Source organism: Eretmochelys imbricata, chromosome 12 (assembly GCF_965152235.1).
Source record: "Eretmochelys imbricata isolate rEreImb1 chromosome 12, rEreImb1.hap1, whole genome shotgun sequence".
In the NCBI taxonomy this organism is placed as follows: domain Eukaryota; kingdom Metazoa; phylum Chordata; order Testudines; family Cheloniidae; genus Eretmochelys; species Eretmochelys imbricata.
In genome coordinates this window covers 39,393,150-39,418,972 of record NC_135583.1, presented here as the reverse complement: position 1 = coordinate 39,418,972, position 25,823 = coordinate 39,393,150, and the positions used below count along the sequence as shown (strand labels likewise).

General features: G+C 43.7%; 1 protein-coding gene across 4 annotated transcripts in view; it reads left to right on the top strand.

Moving 5' to 3' along the window:
- The window catches only part of GALNS (galactosamine (N-acetyl)-6-sulfatase), a 66,474-nt gene that overhangs the window by 13,047 nt on the left and 27,604 nt on the right, over window positions 1-25,823 (top strand). For all 4 annotated transcript variants that reach the window (XR_013347592.1, XM_077830701.1, XM_077830700.1 and 1 more), the window contains 7 exons: window positions 4,190-4,333; window positions 6,095-6,161; window positions 6,279-6,406; window positions 7,239-7,378; window positions 10,138-10,241; window positions 19,273-19,409; window positions 22,034-22,136. Coding sequence is in view for 3 of the 4 variants with exons in the window: in XM_077830701.1 (XP_077686827.1) it covers window positions 4,190-4,333; window positions 6,095-6,161; window positions 6,279-6,406; window positions 7,239-7,378; window positions 10,138-10,241; window positions 19,273-19,409; window positions 22,034-22,136 (823 nt within the window). In the remaining variant the exon portion in view is untranslated. The remainder of the gene's footprint in view (window positions 1-4,189; window positions 4,334-6,094; window positions 6,162-6,278; window positions 6,407-7,238; window positions 7,379-10,137; window positions 10,242-19,272; window positions 19,410-22,033; window positions 22,137-25,823) is intronic.

Here is a 25,823-nt window from a genome sequence, read left to right as displayed (position 1 = left end):
TGTGGGGGCGGAGGGGGAGTGTTTGCTGTATTGAAGAAGGTTCTTTTGGAGTATTTGGGTGGCCCATTCGATGATGTGATCTACTTCTCCGGCAGAGTGTCCTTGTGCGGTAAAGGTAGTTTTAAGTGTGCTGAGATATGTATCCTGGACTTTCTCGATGGGGCATACTCTGTGGTATCTGAATTCCTGACTATGGGTAACAGATGTCTTGGTGTGTTTGGGTTGGTTACTGGATTGGTGAAGGTAGGTGTGGTGATCTGGGGATTTCTTATATATGTAGTTGTCTGTAGGGCTCCATTGTTGAAGTTGATCATGGTGTCCAGGAAGCTGGTGCTGGTGTGGGAATGTTTTAGGGAAAGTTTGATGGATGGGTGCTGGTTGTTGAAGTTGTAGTGGTAATCTTTGAGGGAGTTTAAGTCCTCTGTCCAGAGGATGAAAATATCATCATTGTATCTCAGATATATCATTGGTTTTGTGGTGCATTTGTCCAGAAATTCTTCCTCAAACTGACCCATGAAGAGGCTGGGCAAACACAAAGAAAACCTGCACAACACCTTCAAAAGATGAGCCTGGGAGCTTAAATTCATAACTCTGATAGACCCTAAAAATCATGGACTTAATAAAAAGAAAAGGAGTACTTGTGGCACCTTAGAGACTAACAAATTTATTTGAGCATAAGCTTTCGTGACCTACAGCTCACTTCATCGGATGCATGCAGTGGAAAATACAGTGGGGAGATTTATATACATAGAGAACATGAAACAATGGGTGTTACCGTACACACTGTAACAAGAGTGATCACTTAAGGTGAGCTATTACCAGCAGGAGAGCAGGGGGGAAAAAAGCCTTTTGTAGTGATAAACAAGGTGGGCCATTTCCAGCAGTTGACAAGAACATCTGAGGAACAGTGGGGGTTTGGGGGAGGGGATAAACATGGGGAAATAGTTTTACTTTGTGTAATGACCCATCCACTCCCAGTCTCTATTCAAGCCTAAGTTAATTGTATCCAGTTTTCAAATTAATTCCAATTCAGCAGTCTCTCCTTAGAGTCTGTTTTTGAAGTTTTTTTGTTGAAGTATTGCCACTTTTAGGTCTGTAATCGAGTGACCAAAGAGATTGAAGTGTTCTTCGACTGGTTTTTGAATGTTATAATTTTTGACATCTGATTTGTGTCCGTTTATTCTTTTACGTAGAGACTGTCCAGTTTGACCAATGTACATGACAGAGGGGCATTGCTGGCACATGATGGCATAGATCACATTGGTAGATGTGCAGGTGAACGAGCCTCTGATAGTGTGGCTGATGTGATTAGGCCCTATGATGGTGTCCCTTGAATAGATCTGTGGACACAGTTGGCAATGGGCTTTGTTGCAAGGATAGGTTCCTGGGTTAGTGGTTCTGTTGTGTGATGTGTGGTTGCTGGTGAGTATTTGCTTCAGGTTGGGAGGCTGTCTGTAAGCAAGGACTGGCCTGTCTCCCAAGATCTGTGAGAGTGATGGGTCGTCCTTCAGAATAGGTTGTAGATCCTTGATGATGCGTTGGAGAGGTTTTAGTTGGGGACTGAAGGTGATGGCTAGTGGCATTCTGTTATTTTCTTTGTTGGGCCTGTCCTGTAGTAGGTGACTTCTCGGTACTCTTCTGGCTCTGTCAATCTGTTTCTTCACTTCAGCAGGTGGGTATTGTAGTTGTAAGAATGCTTGATAGATAAAGACACTGGATTTATGGCTCACTATAAAAATCTGGAACGCACAAACCCTCCTTTTGTCCTTCAGTTGTGGAGGTGTTTACCACCCACTTCACCTTGAATGATCTCTTGCAACATGTGTTAACTCCTTATCTGTTCTACCCTGTAGTTACACTCTAAGCACTTTTCTCAGAGCTTCTCTCTCTCACCAGCAGAAGTTGGTCCTATAAAAGATATTATCTCACTCCCCTTGTCTCTTTGAATTTTATGTTATCCTTGTAAATCTTCAGTCCCTCTGAATCTTGCCAAGTTCTTGGCCTCGGTGACATCCCAGGGCAGTGAGTTCTACAGTCATATTATGCTCAGTGTTGTTAAATGCAAAGTAATGCACATTGGAAAACATAATCCTAATTATACATATAAAATGATGGGGTCTAATTTAGCTGTTACCACTCAAGAAAGAGATTTTGGAGTCATTGTGGCTATTTCTCTGAAAACATCCAATTAATGTGCAGCAGCCATCAAAAAAGCTAACAGAATGTTGGAAATCATTAATAAAGGGATTGATAATAAGACAGAAAATATCATATTGCCTCTATATAAATCCATGGTACACCCACATCTTGAATACTGCATACAGATGTGGTCACCCCATCTCAAAAAAATGTAGGTTTGAAATGAAAAAGGTTCAGAAAAGGGCAACAGAAATGATTAGGGACAGCTGGAACAGCTTCCATATGAGGAGAAATTAATAAGACTTGGACTTTTCAGCTTGGAAAAGAGACAAATAATGGGGGAATATGATCGAGGTCTATAAAATCATGACTGGGGTTGAGAAAGTAAATAAGGAAATGTTATTTACTCCTTCTCATAACACAAGAACGAGGGGTCACCCAATGAAATTAATAGGCATTTGTTTAAAACAAACAAAAGGAAATATTTCTTCACACAATGCAGAGTCAACCTGTGGAACTCCTTGCCAGTGGATGTTGTTAAGGCCAAAACCATAACAGGTTTCAAAAAAGAACAAGATAAATTCATGGAGGATATATCCATTGATGGACCTTAGCTAAAATGAGCAGGAAAGCTGGGAATGAGCGACGGGATGAATCACTTGATGATGACCTGTTCTGTTCATTCCCTCTGGGGCACCTGGCATTGACCACTGTTGGAAGACAGGGTATTGGGCTAAATGGACCTTTGGTCTGACCCAGTATGGCCATTCTTATTATGTGTTGGGTGGTAAAAGTATTCCCCTTGCTCAGTTTTGAATTTACTGACTTTGAGTTTCATTGACTTCCCTCATTCTTGTGTTATGAGAGAGGGAGAACAGGAGCATCTAATCTACCTTCTCTAACTCATTTATTTATTTATTTATTTATTTTGTATGCTTTCCTCATATTCCTTCTTATTTGCCTCCTTTGTAAACTATCCCACTTTTTAAAATCTCTCTGCATATCAGATTTTCCGTTCCCCTAGTCACTGTGAAGATAGCTAGGGGTATTTTTGTTGTGGTGTGTGTGTGCGTATGTATGTGGGGATTCCACATGTAAAACGAGGGATATTTGTGGTTCTAATTTACACAGCCAGCGTGTGACTGGATCAGGAATCGTGAGGCTAAATTAGTGTCTGGTGTAATACATTGATCTCATTGGGTTTACGCCAGGGACTAATTTAATCCAATGAGTGCACTTCCGGTCCCCAAATTTTAGAGACGATACAAAAGAGGGCAACGGAACCGATCCATGAGTTAAAGACAAAGACGTATGAGGAAAGACTGAAGTGACACATGCATGTTCAGCTAGAAATTTCTCCAGTTGAGACAGTGAGAGAATGACCATCTATAAATACTTTCACAAATGAAGGAAGTGAGTTATTCACAGTCCCAGAAGATGTGGAAGGAAAGGAGCAGTAGCCTGAAGCTAAAGAAAGAAAGTTTAAATTGCATATCCAGGACAACGCTGTTAACAGAAGCTTGCTTGTGTGTGGTGGGGGGGGCTGGCTTTCATATGTACATTCTAAGGGTCTCATTGCCATTTACACTAAAGCCCCATTACACCACTCTGGCAGCATAAAGGGCCTTAAAGTAAATGTAATTGTAAATTACACACACTTTGTGGCCCCTTTACACAATTTACTGGTGTAGAAGAGCTTTGGTGTAAATGAGACTTAAGCCCTAAATTAATTATTATATGTATTTTTGCTCTGTTCTGGGCAGCTCTACCTAAGGCACCATCATCACAAATAATCGACATGTTTAGAGAGAAGAGAAGTTGGACATTGACTTAATGAAGCTACTGGAACAGTGGCAGGGATTTCTGTAATCTCCTTGAATGCACGTTTTTGTCTAGTCATTATTTATTTGGCTATCTAGAGTACTGTAACTAATCACTGAAGTTTTCCTTTAGCATCATTGAAAGATATTTCTTTCTACACAGTTCTGATAAGATTACTATTTACTCCTTTGCAATGGACTCCTGAACTCTTTGTGGCTTTTGTTCCTAGGCATCTGGGTCACAGACCCCAATTCCACCCCTTGAAGCATGGATTTGATGAATGGTTTGGATCTCCTAATTGCCATTTTGGACCTTACGATAACAAAGCCACCCCAAATATCCCTGTTTACAGGGACAGGGAAATGATTGGCAGGTAATTCAGCTGTTTGTTCCAGGGCTCATTTAAAAAAATATTTTGGAAGTTGTCAACGGCTTGTTTTCTTTGCTTTCCCTGTGGTCTTACTCAGCTGTCCTGTGGTCTACTGAAAGATGAGCATTCGATCAGTAAGCTATCTTCAGTTAGGAGAGGCTGGATCAGACACAGCAGTAACACCATGGCTTGGTTGGATGGGCAGCAATCTCCAGAAACCTCACACCATGCCAAGAGTTATTGGACATGAGCGAAGGAAATGTCAGTCATCAGGGATGAACTGATTCAAATCCAGTAACTCCCCACTTAACGTCCTCTCTCTTAACGTTGTTTCAATCTTATGTCCCTGCTCCATTACAGAACATGCTTGTTTAAAGTTGTTCAATGCTCCCCTATAATGTCGTTTGGCCACCTGCTTTGTCCACAGCTGGCAGCCCCCCTATGCACCCTCCCCCCAGCACTTCCCGCTCGCCGGTGGACCCTGCAGATCAGCGCCTTCCCCCTGCTCCCCCCACCTCCTGCTCGCGGCAACCAGCTGTCTTGCGGCTTTCAGAAGGCTGGGGGGAGAAGCGGGGATGCAGTGGGCAGCCTCCCCACTCCTTCCCCTGCCTCCTGAATGCTGGGTTAGGGTTAGAGCATTTGTCACTTGGAGTAGGAGATTTTTGCAGCTGAGAGGGCAAGTCAAGATGGGACACTTGGAGGAGTACGGTGTTGAATGAAGAAGGATCTTGGCAGCCAGAGGGAGTCAGAGCGTTTGTGTCTGGGCAACGCCTGCTAGATCTTCCAGCTTCCTTTCTCACTCCCAGATTTACCTTCTTATTGAGAGAGATCCACGATCCAGTGGTTAAAGCACAGGGATAAGAAACAAATTCCTGAGTTCTAAGCCTGTCTCTCATATTGTGTCTCAGTTTTCTCATCTGTAAAATGGGAACGTTAATAGTGCCCTACTTTTATGGGGTTGTTCATGTTTTTAAAGCACCTTGAAGATTATAAGCACTAGATCTGTGCTAAATTTTAGTCTGAACTCCTCAGCTGTTCCCTGCTGGGATCCTGGCATCCTCATCCCAACCTCAAAAGACGAACTTAAAGCCCAGCTGCTTTAGTGCTGGGCTTTTATCTGGCATCTTGCTTTTTAATGATGGAATGCTCTGGTGCTCAAGTGTGAAAGGCTTCAAAGGCCAGTGCACTTAAGGAAGGGAAAGGGAGTGCCCAAAATTCCCTTACATGCCAGATTGTTCACATATTCAAACCAGGTATTGCACCAGGCATTTCTCACAAGCGATGCAGCTAACTTCACGGGTGAATGTTGGCTGCCAGGGGTTGTGGCAGGCTAGAGAGCCAAGAACAAAGTGCATGTTGCTAAAATGTGCTCATGGACCACAAATAGGCCATTGCCGCTCTAACCCATCTCCCACAGGTGCTCATCCAACTATGCCTCTTTTGGAACATGATTCCATTCCCTTACTGAAGGCATTTTTATATCTCCCCTCCCTGTTTGTGGTAATCCTTTCTATGTTTTCATCGTGACATCCCACCATTGCCTCTGACCTTGCAATTTCACTATTCTCTCCTAACCTTAAAAAAAACATAATGAACTTCTTTTCAGTTTCTGAAGAGAAATGGCTGGTTACATATCTTGTGAGTCTCTGCCCTTTTGTTGAGTAACAACAATGACCTGCCCATACAAGTAATAGGGAAGAACAGCCCTTTTGTTCTGTGTTCCATGGGTATTAATTTTTTTCCCTGGTTCTGCTTTATTTTAAGATATTATGAAGATTTCAAAATTGATCTGAAGACAGGGGAAGCAAACTTAACTCAGATCTACTTACAGGTATTATACATTTTCTTTCAACTTTATAACCCACAGCCCTTTTTTGTTACTTTTGGTTGAGAGTTTTAGGTGGCAGAGGATGATCCTGTTAACATTAATTTCTGTTGTCATTTACAGGAAGCTCTTGACTTTATTAGCAGGCAGCAATCCAGTCAACAGCCGTTCTTTCTCTATTGGGCTATTGATGCCACTCATGCTCCTGTTTATGCGTCCAAACATTTCTTGGGCACTAGCCAGAGAGGGTTGTAAGTCTCCTTTTATTTGATTTATGCTGCCTAGTGTGATAGTGGAAAACCACAGCAATATTTATTGGACTGAAGTAACATAGATCACTTGTTAAAAGTGTGTGTGCGTGCATGCGTGTGTAAATACACATAGTAGGTAGCATGGAATTTCCTTTAGTATTTTTTTTTCCCAAAAAGACCGTGTCTAGTTTGATCTTTAATATATTTGTTGTAAGCCAAAGTAAAGATCATGTGACCCAAACGTAGGCGAAATCTAAGCTCCCTGGCCCACTGTGTGAGTGATGAAATGCTGTTCCGTGGAATGGGTGCTTTTGTTAGTCTCTTGACATAGTTTGATTAGAGCCTGGTTTAAAAGCCTATAAATCAGAACAGCAAACAGGCTCCACATCATGGAAAATGCAATTTACAGTGGGGGAAGGATAGCTCTGTGGATATAATGGACCTTGCTTTTAAGATCACAATTTCAAACTAGCGTCTATAAACAAAATTATTAGCCTCAGCTCATGGCAAAAGTGGCCTCTCCTTATACCTGGCTTCATTTATCTCAATTGCTGGTCTTTGTCCAAAAATGCTCAGATCTGAGCAAATTGGAGAGTCTGAATATCCAAGAGAGGCTGGTTTCTGCAGATTAAAAAGACATAAATTACGAAGTGACACTGGTAAACTTCTATTATGGTACCTGATGTGTAGGTGAATTATTTCCCTCTTCAGCACAATTAATTCAGTATTCTTGTGGGCTGTAATGGAGTGCTTTATGTTCTGTAAGACTACCTGGTTTAAACTGTTTCTCCTCCTTTACTGGCTTGCATATTTATAATCTCTACTGTCTCAGATATGGTGATGCAGTGCGAGAAATTGATGACAGCATTGGGAAAATCCTAAAGTCCCTTCAAAACCTGGGCATCAGTGAGAACACTTTTGTGTTTTTCACATCTGATAATGGAGCTGCTCTTATTTCAGCACCTAAACAAGGTAAGTGTCTAATGAACAGAGCTGGACCTCAAGCTCGGAAGTCCAGATCCAAACAGTCTCAGAGTTTGAAGACAAAGATATCTGAGGTTTTGGTTTGGTCCCTTGTATATAAGAGAAGCTTTGAAGTTCAGGAGTGTTCAGCATTAGAATTCTGCCTCCAGTCCGTGCTTGTGTTAGTTGCTCACCTGGGCACACTCCTATTTAGACAAGCACATGTGCCTTCTGTACTGTGCCCCGGTGCTGATGGGTATTTTTTTTTTTTTTTTACTCTTAAAAGCAGTACATTAGCTGCCTACCAACTGTATTTTTGCTCACACCTTCTCTCTTAATCTGTTATTGGTAGTGTGTGTGCGGAAAGTGACATATACAGGGAAGTGCTAAGTCTCCTGTACTAGTTAATTAGAAAGACAAGTTAGAGGGCCATTATCAAATGCATATCTGAGTTTTCTGGATCATTATAAAAGATCCAGGAGTCCCAGTGTGTTTAGCTCTATGAAACGATATCAAGGAGAGTAAACGTTCCCTGCCATGGACAGCTTTGCTGCACTTCTCAGTTTTTCTCTTGTTTTCAAGCTAGTATCCTTGAGCAAACTGATTTTATTTCCCCCCCCCTTTTTTTTCCCATTTGGAGGTCAGGTAGTCTTGTGATGATCAGGCCACGAGATGGGAGGCTCCTAAGTTCTAACCTTAGCTGGGCCACTGAATCTGTGTGGCCTTGGGCAAAACACGTGACTCTCCGGGCTGTTCCTCGGTCAGTGCAGTTGTAAGGCTGCTAAAAAGTGGGGACCTTCCCTGCCAACCAGCTGCTGTCTCTGAGCAGAGCTTTCCTGGGGAAATAAAATGTAATCTCGCTTTTGTCATCATCGTGTCTATCTCTAGTGAAACTCCTCTCTTAAAAGGGCACTAGAAAATCACTTGTCAGTCTGAAAATGTTCATCAAATCATAGAAATGTAGGACCGGAAGGGACCTCGAGAGCTCATTTAGCCTACCCACCTGTGCAGAGGCAGCACCAAGTTTCCCTAGATCAATGGTCACCAACCGATCGATTGCAATCGACTGGTCAATCCTGGAGACTCTCCCAGTCGATTGCGATCTCCAGTGGTGCAGCGGGGCTGCTGCTAAGGCAGGCTTCTTGCCAGCCCCAGCTCCAGGCCACTCTCAGAAGCAATAGCACGCCCCTGCAGCTCCGGGGGTAGGAGAGAGGGCAGGCATCTCCGTGCGCTGCTTCTGCCTGCAAGCACCACCCCTACAGCTCCCATTGGAACTGTAGTCAATGGGAGCTGCCGGGACAGTGCCTGCAGAGTTGGGCAGTGCGCGGAGCCACATGCCCCCCACCAGGGGCCACAGGGGCGTGTTTGCCCCTTCCGGGAGCGGCACGGGCCTGGGGCAGGTAAGGAGCCTGCCTTAGCCCCGCTGCACCACCAACCAGGAGCTGCCCGAGGTAAGTGCCGCCCAACTGGAGCTCACACCCTGAACCCCCTCCAGGAGACAGCACCCCATACCCCCTCTTGCACCCTTGACCCATCCCTAACCCCCTGCCGAGAGCCAGCACCCTGCACCCAACACTCTGCCCCAGCCTGGAGTCCCCTCCTGAACCCGGAGTCCCTCCCAGACCCTGCACCCCTCTTGCACCCCAACACTCTGCCCGAGCCTGGAGCCCCCTCCTGCATCCAAACTCCCTCCCAGAGCTTGCACCCCCTCACTGCCTCCTGCACCCCAACCCCTGTCCCCAGGCTCAGCCCAGAGCCCCCCAACACTGCAAAGCCCTCGGCCCCAGCCCAGAGCCCACACCCCCTCCCAAACCCCAACCCCCTGCCCCAGCCCGGTTAAAGTGAGTGAGGGTGGGGGAGAGTGAGTGATGGAGGAGGGCGGGGAATGAAGGGAGCAGGGCAGGGCTTCGGGGAAGGGGCGGGGCCTTGGGGAAGGGATGGGGTGGATCCTGGTTTGCCTTTAAATTCAAAAAGTGATCTTGGATGTAAGAAGGTTGGAGACCATCCCTGACAGGTGGTTGTCTAACCTGTTCTTAAAACCCTCCAGTGATGCGGTTTCCACAGTCTGCCTTGGTCACCTGTTCCAGTGCTTAACTATTCTTACAGTTAGAAAGTTTTTCCTAATATCTAACCTAAATCTCCCTTGCTGCAGATAAAGTTCATTCTTGTCCTGCCTCCAGTGGACATGGAGAACAGTTGATCATTGTCCTCTTTGTAAGAGCCCATAACGTATCTGAAGACTTATCAGGTCTCCGCTCAGTCTTTTCCCAAGACTAAACATACCCAGTTTTTTTAACCTTTCCTCACAGGTCAGGTTTTCTAAATCTTTTATCATTTTTGTAGCTCTCATTTGGACTCTCTCGTTTGTCCAGGTCTTTCTAAAAGTGTGTCATCCAGAACTAGAGACAGTACTCCAGCTGAGGCCTCACCAGTGCCAAGTAGAACAAGACAGTTACTGCCCATATCTTAGATCCGACACTCCTGTTAATACACGCCAGAATGATACTGGCCTTTTTTGCACCTCTATCCCATTGTTGACTCATATTAAATGTGTGATCAATTTTTACCTCTTTCACTCACAAGAAACATTTAAGATTCCTATAAATGAAAGAAGTTAGCAAAAAAATCTTTTTGGTTTGTTTCCTTTGTGCATTTGATAGCATTCCCTATCTAGTCTACTAATCTGTCAGTTTCTCCCCTGCTGAAAAGACCTTCACAAGCATCCACAGGAAAAACATGATCATGTTTATCAATTTTCTTTCCTGTAGGAGGTAGCAATGGTCGCTTTCTGTGTGGTAAACAAACCACTTTTGAAGGTGGGATGAGGGAGCCAGCTATTGCTTGGTGGCCAGGCCAGATACCTGCAGGACACGTAAGTATCTGGCCTTAACAATTTTAGGCCCAATCCAATGACAGCTGAAGTCAATGGAAGGAGTCCCATTGGCTTCAATGGTCTTTGGTTCAGGGCTCTTAGCACATTCTCAATGGAATCACTGTGTCAAAACCTGGGATCTAATTAAGTAAAGAATTGGTTGATGTATATCATAAGATCAGTTAATTACATTATTGCAATCTTATACCATGAATGTACATGACTGGATTTTTTATGAACACCAAAGGCTTTGACTTTAGCTAGCAGGTACCTTTTTGTTTTCCTGGTCTGTTTAACCCCTTCACTTTTGTTGGATCAGACCTCTGAATTTTTAGTGGCGTATCGATGCGATCAAATGGAATGCAAGGACATTCCGGTTAATGTGTGTCCTGCTGCAGTGGAGGAACATGCTTTCTGGACATATTCTGTGTCTCCTACAGCATCGAGTGATTTTAAACCTGACACTTCTGTTTTCTGTGGCTAGATAGCAGTTTCACTCAGGGAGGTAGAACACCACTTCTTTAGATGCATCTGAAGAAGTGGTGGTTTACCCATGAAAGCTTATGCCCAAATAAATCTGTTAGTCTTTAAAGTGCCACCAGACTCCTTGTGTTTTTGTGGATACAGACTAACATGGCTACCCCCTGATATCAGGGAGGTAGGTCTGTGTACCAGAATGTTTCTATTTCCTGCCTGCACAAAGATTAAAATGATACTCATTCTAAAATAATCCTCAGGTGGTAATACCAGCATGTGCAGGAAATTGTCCCAGTACTCATTAAAGAAAGATCTAATCAACTCTCCATGCAGCAGGATTCCTGTTAAATAATATGCATTCCCTCCCCTTTGTAGATATCTTTTATTCAGAAAGAAGTGATACTTCCTCAACTCGACACTGTGCCCAAGATCGCAAAATATTTATAATATTTATTTTTCTAATTTACATTCCTTTTCAATGTTGTAAATCCGTTAAATCGGATAAAGATCATTTATAGAGCATATTTAGAGGCCACTGTCAATTTGGCTTAAAATTTGGAGCACAAGAGTGGTTTGAGTTTGTCATTTTTAAAGGTTTTACAAAACCTAATAGGAATGTTTTTATGATTCTTTAAAATTTGAAATGAAAACAGTTTATTGTTTGAATTTAAACATTCCCATGAAGTCCTTGCAAGCCAAGCATAAGTAACCTTGGACTAGTGCATGAGAACACGAAATTGAAACTGACTATTTTGTTTTGTATGTACAAACTGAGTAAAGTGCCAAAAGTAAACAACCATCATAAATGGGGACAGGTACATTAGATATGAAAAAATAACTCTAAGATATAATTAGGAACAAAGGTAAGGAAATTTTTTTTTGCAATAACTTAACAACAGTAATCTTGTACATGCAGTATAGCTAGCTATTTTATGTGATGGTAAGAAGTGTTTGCCACAGATTGGAGCTCAGTGTGGTAGTTTGTGGTGAATTGCTTGTTTTAGAAACAGCTGAAAGTTTAACCTAACTTTGTATGATCAACCATTTATGTATGGTTAACACATTGGCACCGAATGAGGTGCCATACTTCCATGGGTGCACACACAAAGGCCCCGGTTTGGGAAGCTACGTCTATTTAGAAAAGCTCTTATGTATATGATTAACTTTAAGCACATGCTTAAGTTGTCTTATAAGACAGATTCTCAGCTGGTGTAAATCGTCGAGCTCCATTGATGGATCTGCCTTACTTGATTTTAATAACACTTGAGTAAATGCTTAACTTTAGGCATACACTTAATTCCTTGCTTGATTTGGCCCCATTTCAGGAAACTGGCCACCAAATGGTTACATGTATAGCGGTCTGATCCTGAGAGAGGTTATGATCCCACAATTCCCACTGGGCTCAGACTGCTTTTCAAACCCATGGTCCATAATGTGCTGCTTCATTCTGTGTTGTGGATGTGCTAGCATGAGTGATATCTTTAAATAAATACATAAATACATAATAACAGATATTGATAGGTCTTCTATGCTTGTATTCTTGCAATCAAGGCTCCTGCAGTCTGATGCCCACAGCAGAACTGTCCTCAGGTGAGAAGTACAGCATTGCTTCAGGTTTTTGGGTAGTGCAACTCTGCCGTTGCCTTCTAGTATTACAGTCGCATGTATAGTTTTTATCATGCTATTTCTCAACAATTGCCTTTTCTAGACATAGTAGGTGGAGAGCTCCCTTCCACAGTTTTGTGCCTATTTTACCTATCGTATGTTGAAGTTACAGACTTCATATGGTTTATTGTAAATCCAAACTAATTAGCCCATGTTCCACTTATTCTGAGTGGCTGCAAGAAATGTCACGTTACTCGTAAGCCTCAAAGGTGATAGAGAAAGAAGCTGAGGTCGTCTCTGCACCTACAGAGCAACGACTGCTGGACAATGTCAGGGGAAGCTTTTACCTTCCCAACCTGACCAGGAGGGAGGAGTCAGAGGTTAATTCAGAGTTAGTGCCCATGTAATCATCGAATTCTCTGGTAAATCAGTCCGGAGCTTTGCCTTCCAGGATTAGTGCTGGTGGTTTTTATATGGACACAAGTCCACCAGGAATTGGAGTGAACCACAAACTGTTTCATAGAAATAACCAAACATCTATCAGATGGTGACAACTTTTGGTTACTGTTGGCTGAGGCCACGTTCAAAGCCTTAACCTGCTGTTGAAAGTTTCCCTATCCTGTTGCCTGTGCCATTCAGTTGCTCAGTCCCGCCAAACTACTGGAGTTAGTCTTTCTCTGGAAGGGTCATGTCTCCTTGTTGGTGGTCAATTTGATAAATGCAGACTAAGGCACATTGGAAAACATAATCCTGACTATACATACAAAATGATGGGATATAAATTAGCTGTTACCGCTCAAGAAAAGATCTTGGAGTCATTGCTGATAGTTCTCTGAAAACATGCGCTAAAAGTGTAGCAGTAGTCAAAAAAGTGAACAATATTAGGATCCGTTAAGAAAGGGCTAGATAATAAGACAGAAAACATCATAATGCCACTATATAAATCCATGGTACGCCCACACCTTCAGTACTGCATGCAGTTTTGGTCACCCCATATCAAAAATACTATATTAGAATTTGAAAAAGTACAGAGAAGGGCAACAAAAATGATGAAGGGTATGGAACAGCTTCTGTATGAGGAGAGATTAAAAGACTTGGACTTTTCAGCTTGGAAAAGAGACGACTAAGGGAGGATGTGACAGAGGTCTATAAAATCATGACTGCTGTGGAGAAAGTTAATAGGGAAGTATTATTTACTCCTTTACATAATATAAGAGGGGACCACCCAATGAAATTAATGGGCAGCAGGTTTAAGAGAAACATAGGGAAGTATTTCTTCACGCAGCGCACAGTCAACCTGTGGAACTCTTTGCCATGGGATATTGTGAAGGCCAGAACTATAACAGAGTTCAAAAAAGAATTTGGTAAGTTCATGGAGGATACATCCATCGATAGCTATTAGCCAACATGGTCAGGGATGCAAACTCATTTTCTGAGTGTCCCTAGCCTCTGATTGACAGAAGCTGGGAGTGGCCAATATTGGATGGATCAGTGATTGCCTGTTCTGTTCATTCCCTCTGGGGCACCTGGCATTGGCTACTGTCAGAAGACAGGATACTGGGCTAGATGAGCCATTGGTCTGACCCAGTGTGGCCATTATGTTCTTATGCTGACAATCTTACTGACTTGTAGTTTGTTTTTTTTTAGTGGGTGTATTTCTTTATTTCAAATAAAAGGAATGTTGAGTAGAAATTATAAAGTGGACGGTTCTAATAAGAACATCAGTAGTGCTATAGGTAACCAGTTTGGGGCGGGGTGGGGGTCATGCCACAGGAGGCTGCTGCTGGTGTTGGCATCAAAATTCAGTTCCTTTTGGCTCCACGTTTTGGCATGTTTATTCATACACAAATCCCCTTTCTGTAGCTTCCTCCCCCGCTCCATTTTCCAGGTGAATTCATAACAAGTCAAAATTTTAAACATTCCCTGCATCACATCTGCCTTCTGGAAGGATCCAGCTGAAAGAAATTCATATTCTGCTGGTATTTGAATCCTTCTCCTTCTCTCTTTCTGCATGCCTCCTCCCCTTCTCTCCCCAGTTCCTGCTCCCTGAAGGAGAAAAGAACATATCAACCCAAAGACAGCATTGCAACCTTTTCTTCACTATCTCCCATGGGGCGCAAATTGAAATTGAATTAGACAGGGATATCAGGTCTGCTCGCTGTGATAACTGTAAAAGGATTTTATTTAAAAACACCCTGACATTTGTTCACCCAGTTTCAAATATTTAGCTTTTCTCCTTTCCTTTCCTGGCGGGGGCGACTTTATTAATTGTCGCCTTTGATTCACAGTTAAAGCTTGAAAGTGCTGATAACAGCAGTGGTGACTATTTCTTCCCGCAACGTGGCCCACAGCAAAAGGATTTCATTTTCTTAAAGACGTTATGTGTTCACCGAGAGTTTATTTTTTTAAAAAAAGGGGGGGGAGAGCCCTTCTTACGTGCGTAATGCCAGCTGTTCCTCACTGATAGGAGGAATATCTGATCTCTCTCTTCTTTTATATGTTATTTATTTTCTCTGGGCTGTTACTCTCTCTGGATTTTTATTTTTCTTTTCAAAAGAAAAAATGGAAGAGGCAACTAGAACGAGAGTGCTGTTGACAGGAGAAAATGGTAATTTTAAAAAAAATTCTCTGAAAATGCTTCACAGTTTTTATAAATATTAACCTTTTTTATTTTTTTCCCTCTCTTTGTGGTGCTGCAGAGCACAGATAAATCCAACTGGCTGTGGCACTGGTGTTTAATTTCCTTAAGAAGTTTTCTCTGCTTCACGGAAGAACGTTGTCTGAGACCAGAAACGTAACTGGATGATTAAAGGGAGTCATCTACATCTGGTTATGTTTAATAAAGGCCGGTACAAGAAGTCAGTGGTGGCCTAATAGGACTGTCACAGTGTATAAATTTAGGTAGTACTAGAGGCCCACATCTCAGCTTGGCTATTGCTTCTTGCTGTCTGTTAGCCAAAAGATTTAGGTGACAGGATTGAGTGGCAACATGAAAAGTGATTTTTTTTTTATTTGCCTTATAAACTGTGAAAGGCCTAATTACAAAGTCTTACATGCTAGCTGTCCTGTTCATTCCTGCTGCAGCAGGAGTACATGGAGAGCAGGCACGTTAATAACTATATCATGTGCCAAATATCCCCTTTATTCATCTCTCAAATCCTTCACATGGCGTTTCTCCAACCTCACAATGCATGCCACGTGCAAAGGGTAAATAGCAAGGGGCGAACATACGAGACACTCAGCACCTCCTGGTGTGTGAAGTTGTCCACCTTTGTCAGGAACGGCTGTGATAGCTTCTTTGAAGGAGGATAACCTTGTTGTTGTTTAGTGTCAGGACCGGCTCGAGGCACCAGCAAAGCAAGGACGTGCTGGGGTGGCACAATTCCAGGGGCGGCGTTCCGGCCCTCCCCCCCCACCCCCTTTTTTTGTTGTTGCTTGGGCAGTTGCTCTCTCGGAGCTTGGGGTGGCAAATTATTTTGCTAGGGCCAGCAAAAAACCGAGAGCCAGCCCTGTTTAATGTCTGCACTCTTAACATGTGCACAGCCCTTTACAAAACACCCACACATACGGCAAGATCCTTGCTCTAAGGAGCTGACAATCTAGAGGGTATGTCTACATTGCAGCTCGGGGTGAGCCTCCTAGCCCTAGTTGACAGACTCATGCTAGCTCGGTGAAGGGGATGGGTCTTAGAGCCCGGACTCCAACCCAAGCAGGAATGTCTGCACTGCTATTTTTAGCCCTGTAGCATGAGCCTAAGTCAGTTGCTTTGAGACACACTGCTGTGGGTCTTTTTTTTATTGTCTGTTTGGTTTTTGCAGAGTAGATATACCCAAAGGTTGCAGTGTGGAGACAGTAGAGCGTAAGGAGCAACAGCAGCAGCATACTAGCACCCATCAGAATGGGGTCAGTGGGGCCTGACCTCTCCCCAGATCTCTGTATCTGAGAGCTACACAAGAGCATTTTTGTTGATGTTTGAATCAGCAATAAAAACGCATGCCTGTCATTCAGGGGAGGGATAGCTTGGTGGTTTGAGCATTGGCCTGCTAAACCCAGGGTTGTGAGTTCAATCCTTGAGGGGCTCATTTAAGGATCTGGGGCAAAAATTGGGGATTGGTCCTGCTTTGAGCAGGGGGTTGGACTAGATGACCTCCTGAGGTCCCTTCCAACCTTGATATTCTATGATTCTATGATTCTTGCAAAGGATCAGGGAGTATGTGTGTAACCATTATGTATGTGCAATGAGCCGCAGTCCCATTGGTGTCTGACTTAGTTGTTGGGGTGGAAGGCAATGGGAGGTTTGCCTGAGTAAGGACTGCAGGATTTGGTGCAGTGTATGTAGGTTTTCTTTGCTTTGGTCTGAAGGGAGAAAATATGGAACTCCCAGTACCAGTGCACATTATAAAACTAAAACAGTACGTCCAGATTCACTGTAAAATGGGACTGTTCCAGTTCCTTCTCCGAGGTTGTGTAGCAGAGAAAGTTGCAAGCAGCTTCCCTCCATCCTCTCTTCCAAATGAGGACATGAACCTTTAGAAGAGTTTGTGTACATACCTGCCTCTTGTGTTCCTCATGCGGAGGACCGTTTAATATTTCAGGTCCTGTGATTTAACCCCTTCCCATCCCTTACTGCCCACAAAAACAGGCTGATCCTAGCCTCTTCCAAAGTACCTCAGTGCACCAAAAGCTCTGAATCAAACTACGGGCCTGATCCTACACAATCTTTCACATGCCAGTAATCCCACTAATTTCAGTCAGATTACCCTACTGATTATAGGCTATTTTCATAAATAAGGGTTTCCAGGATCAAGCCGTCTCTATGCTTGCTGCTTTGCATTCTGTTTCTCCTGCATGGGAACAGGGGAAGCATTGCCCATATCCTACCTCAGTATTAAATGCTCCTGTCAGTGTTCTGTGATGAATTCAAACGGTTAAGAATTGAAATTACTGTAATCCAGCAGAGTGATATTGCAATGTTAAACGCTTAATCCGTCCCACTAGTGCAAGCACAGCATGCAGCCTGTTGTTTTTGGAAAGAGGAAAATACTGTAATTTTCAGAAATATCTTTTAATTCCCTGCTTAAATCCTTAGATGTTCACTTTTTCAACCTATTGGCCATCTAGCCACTTAGAGCAAGAGGTTTAGTATTTCAGAAAAAGGTTTGTTTCCCTTAATAGGACTGAAGAATCTAAAACAACTGAGCTGATATGTTGCAGAGTTCCTCTTTTATCATAATTTGCTCCAGTATTTAAATCAGGGGTCTCAAACAGGTGGGCCGCATGCGGCCCGCAGAGTTATTTGCTGCAGCCTGCCAAGCTCCCCCCCCACACCCCACCCCGGAGTTATTTCCTGTGGCCGCCAAGCTCCCCCCACCCCCCCAGTGCGGCACGTCCCTGCTCCTCTTCCTATTTCCAGGTGTTTCCCACCGCCAAACAGCTGTTTGGCGGTGCTTAGCACTTTCCAGGAGGGTGGTGGGAGGAGCAGGGAGCGCACGCTTAGGGAAGGAGGCAGAGAAGAGGTGGGGCAGGGGGGGATTTGGGGAAGGGGTGGAATAGGGGCAGGGAGGGGGCAGAGTTGGGGTGGGGGCTCTGGAGAAGGGGTTGGAATGGGGAGGGGGAAGGGGTGGGGCCTCATGGAAGGGGTGGAGTGGGGGCAGGGTCGGGGGCAGAGGAGGGGGGTTTTGTATCTTTGTATGAAAAGGTGTCAGCGATGCGGCCCTCAGGCCAATGTACTCGTCCTCATGTGGCCCTCATAGTGATTTGAGTTTGAGATCGCTGCTTTAAATACACTTTTAGTGTCAGCTTAGTAAATGGAGATCATTACTTATTATCAGGAAGATTCATGGATAAGGCAGGCTTTGATGGTCATGATGTTATGACAGATATTGGTATCCTTGGTATATTGGTAGAACATGCGAATCTGCCTTGGATGGAAAAGAAATAAAATGTTTTTTTTCCACTGTACAAGTATATTGAATTGTGTCACATGGCTCCTTGTTTCCGAGTTTGCGGTATGCCTGGGAAGGTTCTGTTGTGTCACATCTGGTACTGATGCATCTTAGCGCAGAGCGCTCATACTCTCTCGCTTGACTGAAGATATCTCCCTCAACTTTGTGTAATGTCGGTTAATTCCCCATCCCAAGGCAGATGATAGTCTCCTAACATAGTAGCATAGCACAGAAAGATGGAAGGGGTGTGCGTGTGTGTGTGAGAAAATCAGTCAGAAGGTAATTGGTGGAAACAAATACTGTGTGTGATGCTTGTGTTTAAAACTGGGATAATTAAGACAGAAGGAATTATAAATATGGCTACCAGTTAAAATTAAAAATCTCTTTAAAAAAAAAAAAAAAAAAACCACTAAAGCGAAAAAATGGTGGTTTTTCCTCCCTGATAAAAAATACTCTAAAATATTCCAGATTCACCATTCTAGAATTGTTGAAAACTATTTGCAGATGAGGTCATTGGGCCCTGAAGATCACTCCACATCCACCCACTTCTGTACTTGCTGGGAGCTCACTCCTGGCAGTGCAGGGCTCCGGAGGGGGCCAATGGATGGAATAAATCAAGGGGGACTTCATACGGAATACTGATTTTTCAATCTCAAAATGAGTAATAATTTGCCTGTGCACACCAGGGGGGCCCTAAGCGCCACAAAGTATGAATGAATGAATGGAAAGTGGGTGAAATAAAGGGAAAGGTTTAAAAAAAAATTCCATAAAAAACAACATGAAAGGAGGAAGGGCCTGATTCAGCCCTCTAGAAACTAATGGGGACTTTGCATATGACTCTTACGTGAGCAGGATCAAGCCCCAAGTGGGAAATTTTGAGAGATGCAAAAAAGGAATGGGACTGAGAAAGCAGCTCTTTTGTAGCGGAGAGGCAGGCAGCCTCGTCTGCTTGAATTTGTATGGAAGGTCTGTGCAAACGCTCTTCGTTGTCTTGTCGATTTCAGGTGAGTCATCAGATGGGTAACGTGATGGATCTCTTCACCACCAGCCTCTCCCTAGCTCGATTGCAGCCTCCCAGTGACCGACACATTGACGGTATTGACCTTTCTCCTGCCATCCTGCAGGGCAAGCTAATTGACAGGTTAGTTTTGAGCATGGAGCTCACAGCTCCTCCCTTGTGGTTATTGGAGGGGGGCAGAATTCATTTGTTTATTTTAAAAATCCCTTCTTTAAAATTATTATTACTTTAGAAACAGGCCTGGTGTACTTTATGTTCCTGATGGCTGAATTGGGGTGAGAATCAGAGATTTACTTTCTGTGCTAATTATGTGCTGGAGCTAGCGAGGTGGGATTTCTTGAAACTCAGCATACTGCCATGAAATGGATTCCAATGGATTCAGTTGTCCAGGGATTAGCACATATCCCTGGAACAGCATAAGGTCACAGTGAGGTTAAATTCCGTGAACTCTAACCTGGTTAGGGAAAGGAGGTTTAATTATTTATTACTGTGGAGCAACCAAGAGTGTCTGGGTCCTTCACAAAGCACAGCCACTGCCTGAAAGAGCATATGGTCAAAGGCCTTGATCCTGGAAAGGGACTTCACTGAAACCCCATTTGTTCCTCTGGCTCTGCTTGTGTGGATCCTTTTTCACGGTTGGGCCCAAATTTTAGACTTGACTTGAAGAGCTGGGATAATGAGCAGCAGGGAGTGAGGGTGGGCTGGGTGTTAAAACGAGACAAGATTAGACAGGGAACATGCTTGACTTCCTGTCCTGGGCAATGTAGAAATGGTGAGTATTTCCAGGAATGGTTTAACTGAGCAGAGGGAAGCAGCCTGACAAATCAAATTAGTGAGGATGTTCCATAAATAGGGGAGAGCATGAAAAAAGGCACAGGGATGCTTGCAGGATTCATCTGTGTTCTCTTCTGTGTTGACCTTGAACCTTAGGTCGGTAAAGCTATTTTTGTGCCCATTAGGGCAGAAAGCACCTGCGTAGCTCTGCAGGTGATTCACCTAGTGTCTAATTTAGGGCGTTACTGGATCTGCGAGTGCTGTGAAATGTTTGCAGTTAGCATTACTTTGTTTCTTTAAGGTTGAAGAGGTTCTTTACTGACATAAATGAGTTTTTTCATTGGAGAGGCGAACATTTTATTACTCTGCCACTTGCACTACAATAATTGTCACTTCAGTGCACAAGGTGAACCAGGTCAGGTCTTCCAAAGCCAAAAACTCCATTAATGTTTCTTTTCCAGTGGGTTAGATTTTAACATTCTTTTTGGCTAAGAAAGCAGGAACAGTAAAGATGATTTGGGGATGGAAAAGATTGTTTTTTAAAACAGAAGACCTTATACAAACACGCTCAACTAAAGAAAGTTCCTCGAGGAATGAGTATTATGGGTGAGCGAGAACCAGATGAGTGAGTCCTTTTCTTTCACTAGTGTGAACATTTTGGACCCCGTTCTGCATTCTTGCAACCCCCCTCACTCCCATTTTCCGTTAGGAGTTTTTGGTGCATACAGAGTGGACCAAAAGGAATGGGGCCTGTGTGCTAAGCTGGGTTTTTCCCTTTGTTCACAAGCTCCTCATAAATACAAAGAGTAGAAGACACTCATTGTGCAGGGAGTGATGGAGACTGTAGTTCATACTCAAAACAGAAGGGATCTAAGACCATTCCTGTGCTTCAGTCAGGGAGATTTTTAACCTTCTCTTACCGTAAACATATGGTCTTCAAGGTGGCACCATAGAACCGGACAGTTCTTCCAAAATAGGAATTCTGAGTCCAAACCAAAGCTGCAGATTCAGAACTGATGATGACCAACTTTCTGGCTTCATGTAGCAGCCTATAACTACCGGAAAAAGCTGACCAAGCTGGATGTCCTTGTATGAGGAACTCTACCAACAGAGTCTGCCCTTGAAAGGTGCTTCAGTTCTGCAGAAATTGAGTGGTCCAGTTTCACCTTCCATTCCAAGAGCAACAGTGTGCTTTGTCAGTGAAACCAAAGGGAAGAGGGGGGACAGTGCTGAGCTCACCACAACATTTTTTGAAAGGGGGGGCAGGCCATTAACTGTTCTGAATGGAATATGTTTTCCAATATATCCCCAGTGTGCTCCCTAAATTGAGACCCCTGGGCATTTGAGAAAAGGCAGCATCCAGAATTACATTAGGCCAAGTTAAAGGGAAGGCTTTTTGAGAAATTGATGGGGGTGGAATATAAAGCATGTTGGAGTGCTAGGATCTGTGATTTGGGTGCATTCTGAGATGGCAGTGGAAAGCAGAATGCGTCTTTAATGCCGTTTTCCCCCTTTTCTGGCTAATCAGCCTGTATGACAGTAACAGCTGGTAGTCTGGTGCTCTCTAGCTGTCCCCAGCCATAAACAGGAGACCAAGCATCACATGTTCTGTGAATTCCCATCACACACCCCACTCTTCTGAGACATTTGGTGTTTAAATCGTCACGCTCGATAGAAAATTACAGGGGCTGATAGTTCAAGGATTAACAATCACTGGCAGCCCGGTTGTATAATGCTTCATTCTTGCGCAATGTGAGCTCTCAACTTGATGAACACTTTAAAAGATGTTAATTGAAACCCTTGCAGTGGAGACTATTAGAAGGCAGCCTGTTCCTGACTGATAGCTGAATCGGAAGTCAGACTCCATTAAAGTGTTTGTCTCCCTTATCAGTGTGACTGCCCGAGCACTTGTTTAGGCCCATTGCATTTCTCATGCAGCTGCACTTCCCCTCCCCCTTCTGCTTCCCTGTCAGGCCGATATTCTATTACCGTGGCAACGAGATGATGGCAGTAAGACTTGGGCTTTACAAGGCTCACTACTGGACCTGGAGCAACTCCTGGGAGCAGTTCAGTCAGGTAACAGAAAACAAACCCCCCTCGTTTAGTTTATTTTCCCCATTCCCAACTTGCATCAAGTGACATTTTCGTCATGGGGGCAAAAAACCCATTAAAGGGGAATTTGAAATTATTGGCATGTCCCTGCGCTCCATTTTAAACCAGCCATTTATTGGAGACATTGATGTGTAATTACTGCTGGATCTGTACTAAAAAGTGAAAGGAGGAAGGAGACTAGTAGTTCAGCACCTTCATATTGAAGTCAATGTCATTCCAGGGCAATAACAGAAAATTGTCCTCTTGGGTTGTTTTGGATGTTGGGGTGGTTGGTTTTTTTTAGCATCTAATATACTGTGATGTTCAGCATCTTTTCTTGATCAGTTCTTACCAAGCTTATATGTCACACCATTTGGAGTGTTACATTAAGTTGTTGGTATGGATCCAGTGTCTGATATGAGGAATTCAATGCCCCTCACTATTTAAACGAATATAAGGCTGTTTTGCTAAGCAATGCATGGAGAGGGAAGGAAGCCCAGCTGTCAGCAGCTGTACTGTGCAGAGAACAACAGTTGCTGAAAACAGAGCACATGTGTTTCATCTCTTACAAAAGTATGCTCAGACCTAAATCATTCTAAGACTTAGCACATTTTTGAGCTTTCTCAGTTGATCGTCCCTTTGTTATAAGTTATACGCTCTTGCTGTTTTTCTGATTTTGTATCTTTCTTGTTCCAAACTTGGGTAATAAACTCTGGGGCATTTCACAAATGGCAGCTCGCAATTGTGCCATGCTGATTATGCCCTTAAAGTGAAGTAAATATGCTATGGCACAGCTCTCAGCAATTTCAACAGCAGGCTGGTGGTACAGGGGGTTGTTTGTAAAATTATTACTATTTGTTATGTATGGTAGGCCCTCAGGGCTTCACAGGTGCAGAACAAAGTGCTACTGGCATTTGTGGATGTGAAAACAAGCATGTAGTTTGTATACTCAGGGCGACGGGGATGGGGTAGAGGCAGCATCAAGGAAGTAATTTACATTCATGGCTGTAAACTTTGTATCTAGAAAGACTGTAAGGCTCAAAGAGTCAAAGTTGCAATTTTACATGGCACCAAAGAGACTTACCAACTGGGAGGGAAAGTTGGCCCCCAAAATGCATCGCATACTTTATGCCATTGTTAACCCTTTGTGAGGGGGATGATGCAATCTATTGTTGACACTTGTATGTGAATAAAGCTTGGATCTTTCAAGTGACCTGGAAAGAGTGTGGAAGATTTTCGCTGTGAGTGGGAACACTGGGAAAGAAGACAATGTCAGATGTGAATAACTGCTGTCCATTGTAATATAAGCACTTACACACCTAGTTCAGAAAAAAATAAATACCTACACTGATCTAAGCCTGTTTGTACATGTCTGAATATGTGTGTAGCTGTGATAATGGAGACCAGTTACTCATTTCAAAGACTCTCCTACTGTGAGCAGTGGCAGTTGTGTAATTAAGGAATATTTCTTTCTTTCTAAGTCTTTGTTTAACTATGGCTGATTAAAGTCAGTAATTATGCTGTACATCAGAGAGATGATTAAAAATTCGCTTGTATCACATGTGGTTGATGTGGGTAAAATTGGAGCACATTAGTGGACAGAATAGCCATTAGCAACATGCAGAGGAAGCTGGGGCTGAAATTTGTTCCGATTCCTCTCATGTCCTCCAGACGTTAATTACAACCCTCACGAGTTTTAAATAAATAAATTAATAAATCCGAATGCAGAATGTTTTTACTGTTCTGATTTTTGTTTTCTTTTTTGCAAGCTTGTCATACATGACCGCTACACAGTTCCTCCTTGCTGTTACTGCTTTGTTATCAGTAATATTTATATTGTGGTTGGAGTTATCTTGGCAGAGTAGGAGGGGCCAGTTTTGCTTGCTGGCTTCATTGCAAATGGACTTTAATGTACACTTTTGTGACATTAGAAATCCTGATAGTCGACAGAACAGATGAGTTTGCCTTGCCAAGCCACTGGGGCTTTTGGCTAATAAGGCAAGTTTTTACCTTGTCTAATGGTGGGGTCTCCTGACTGGCTCATTACCTGATTATCTGAGTCCGATGTGGAGATGTATTAGACTCCCTTTGAACTTGGAAGCCTTTCACTCATAAAGATGATGGGGCCAAAGTCAGATCTGGTGAAAGCTGGTACAGTTTCATCATCTTTATTGGAGTTGCAACCATTTAAACAGGCCTGGGGTTGTCCAGATATATCAAAACAACTCTGTTTATTTTCAAGAGGTTTACTTTACAGATAATTTAGTATATTGTTATTTTTGTAGAGTTGCTTCATTGTTTCATGTTTCAGCCAAACCTTCATTTGCTCTTGAAAGCCCCTTGTTAATTGGCAGAGTGGAAAATTACTAAATATAGATAGTCTTGTCAGAATTCAATTTTTTTTTTAATTTTAATTATTAATATCAATTTTTATTTTTAAATTTTCACTGTTGCTTGATATTAAGTGGTGGGTAGGGTTGGGACAGGGCTGTAGAGGGCTCCCTGTGCCACTGAGGGGCCCAAAACATGGGTGCAAGGTGCGAGGGAGGTTGCAGTCCTGACCTGGAGCAGAGAGCACCTGGCCAGGACTACACAGAAGAGGATGAGTCCCTGGCTGCAGGGGAGGCTACCCCACTGCTGAACAGTTCCTGCCTGCGAACAGCTCCCACACACCTGGCTGGTGGGTGAGTGAGTGGGGCCATGAGAATGGAGCTGCAGAGGACTCCCCGCGTGGTCACAGTCCGGTGACACCCGATCCCTGCACGTGCAAGATGTGGAGTAGGCTGCAATCGTGGGAGGGCAGAGCAGAAACCCTTGGCCAGGATGGCACGGGACCCTTTGGTCAGAACGGCCCGGAGGAAGGAAAGCCCCCAGCCACAGCGGAGGCCACCCCGCTACTGAATGGTTTTGTCCCTGGGCAGGAGCCTTTCAGCAGCAGGGTGACCTCCCCCACAGATGGGGACACACCCCGCACAAGCCTGGCTGGGAGTCTCCGCTCTGCCATGCAGTGGTGCTGGAACAATTTGTACAGGGGGGGTGCTGAGAGCCATTGAACCAAACTATAAACCCTGCGTATAATGGAAACCACTTCAAGCCAGAGAGTGCAGCAAGCCCTCCCAGCACCTCTAATTCCAGCACCTATGCTCTCCTGCTAGGACTGCAGCCTCCCCCTGACCTTGCTCCTGCAGGGATCCAGTGTCACCGTGCAGGAAGCAATCTGCTGTCATGGCCCTGCTCATTCACTCCCATGACTGCGCTGCCAAAAGGCCAGTGACATTGGATCCCTGTAGGTACAACGTTTGGGGGGAGGAGCAGGCTGCACTCATGCTGTTACTGATGGATGCTTTTTTGTGTTGATTTCCGTGTCAGCTGAAATTGACATTTACCAGCATCTATCAATTTAAAACGAATCCCGCCAAACCGAAATACAGACAACTTACACTATTTTTAATTCATGCTTGGTGTGCCTTTGTTTTAAGATTTTTAAACCTGGAAATGCCACTGAGCAAACCAGAATCCAATTGATGTTAGGATTGGAAAACATCACATTGTTATCCTTCTGGCCCCAAGTGTGTCTTCTGAACACCTCCATGCTTTTCACCGTCAGGCTTGGTTAAGAAGAATTTGTGCAAGTTTAGGAATTTTAGCCTCTAACCTGGAAAGCTACTTGCT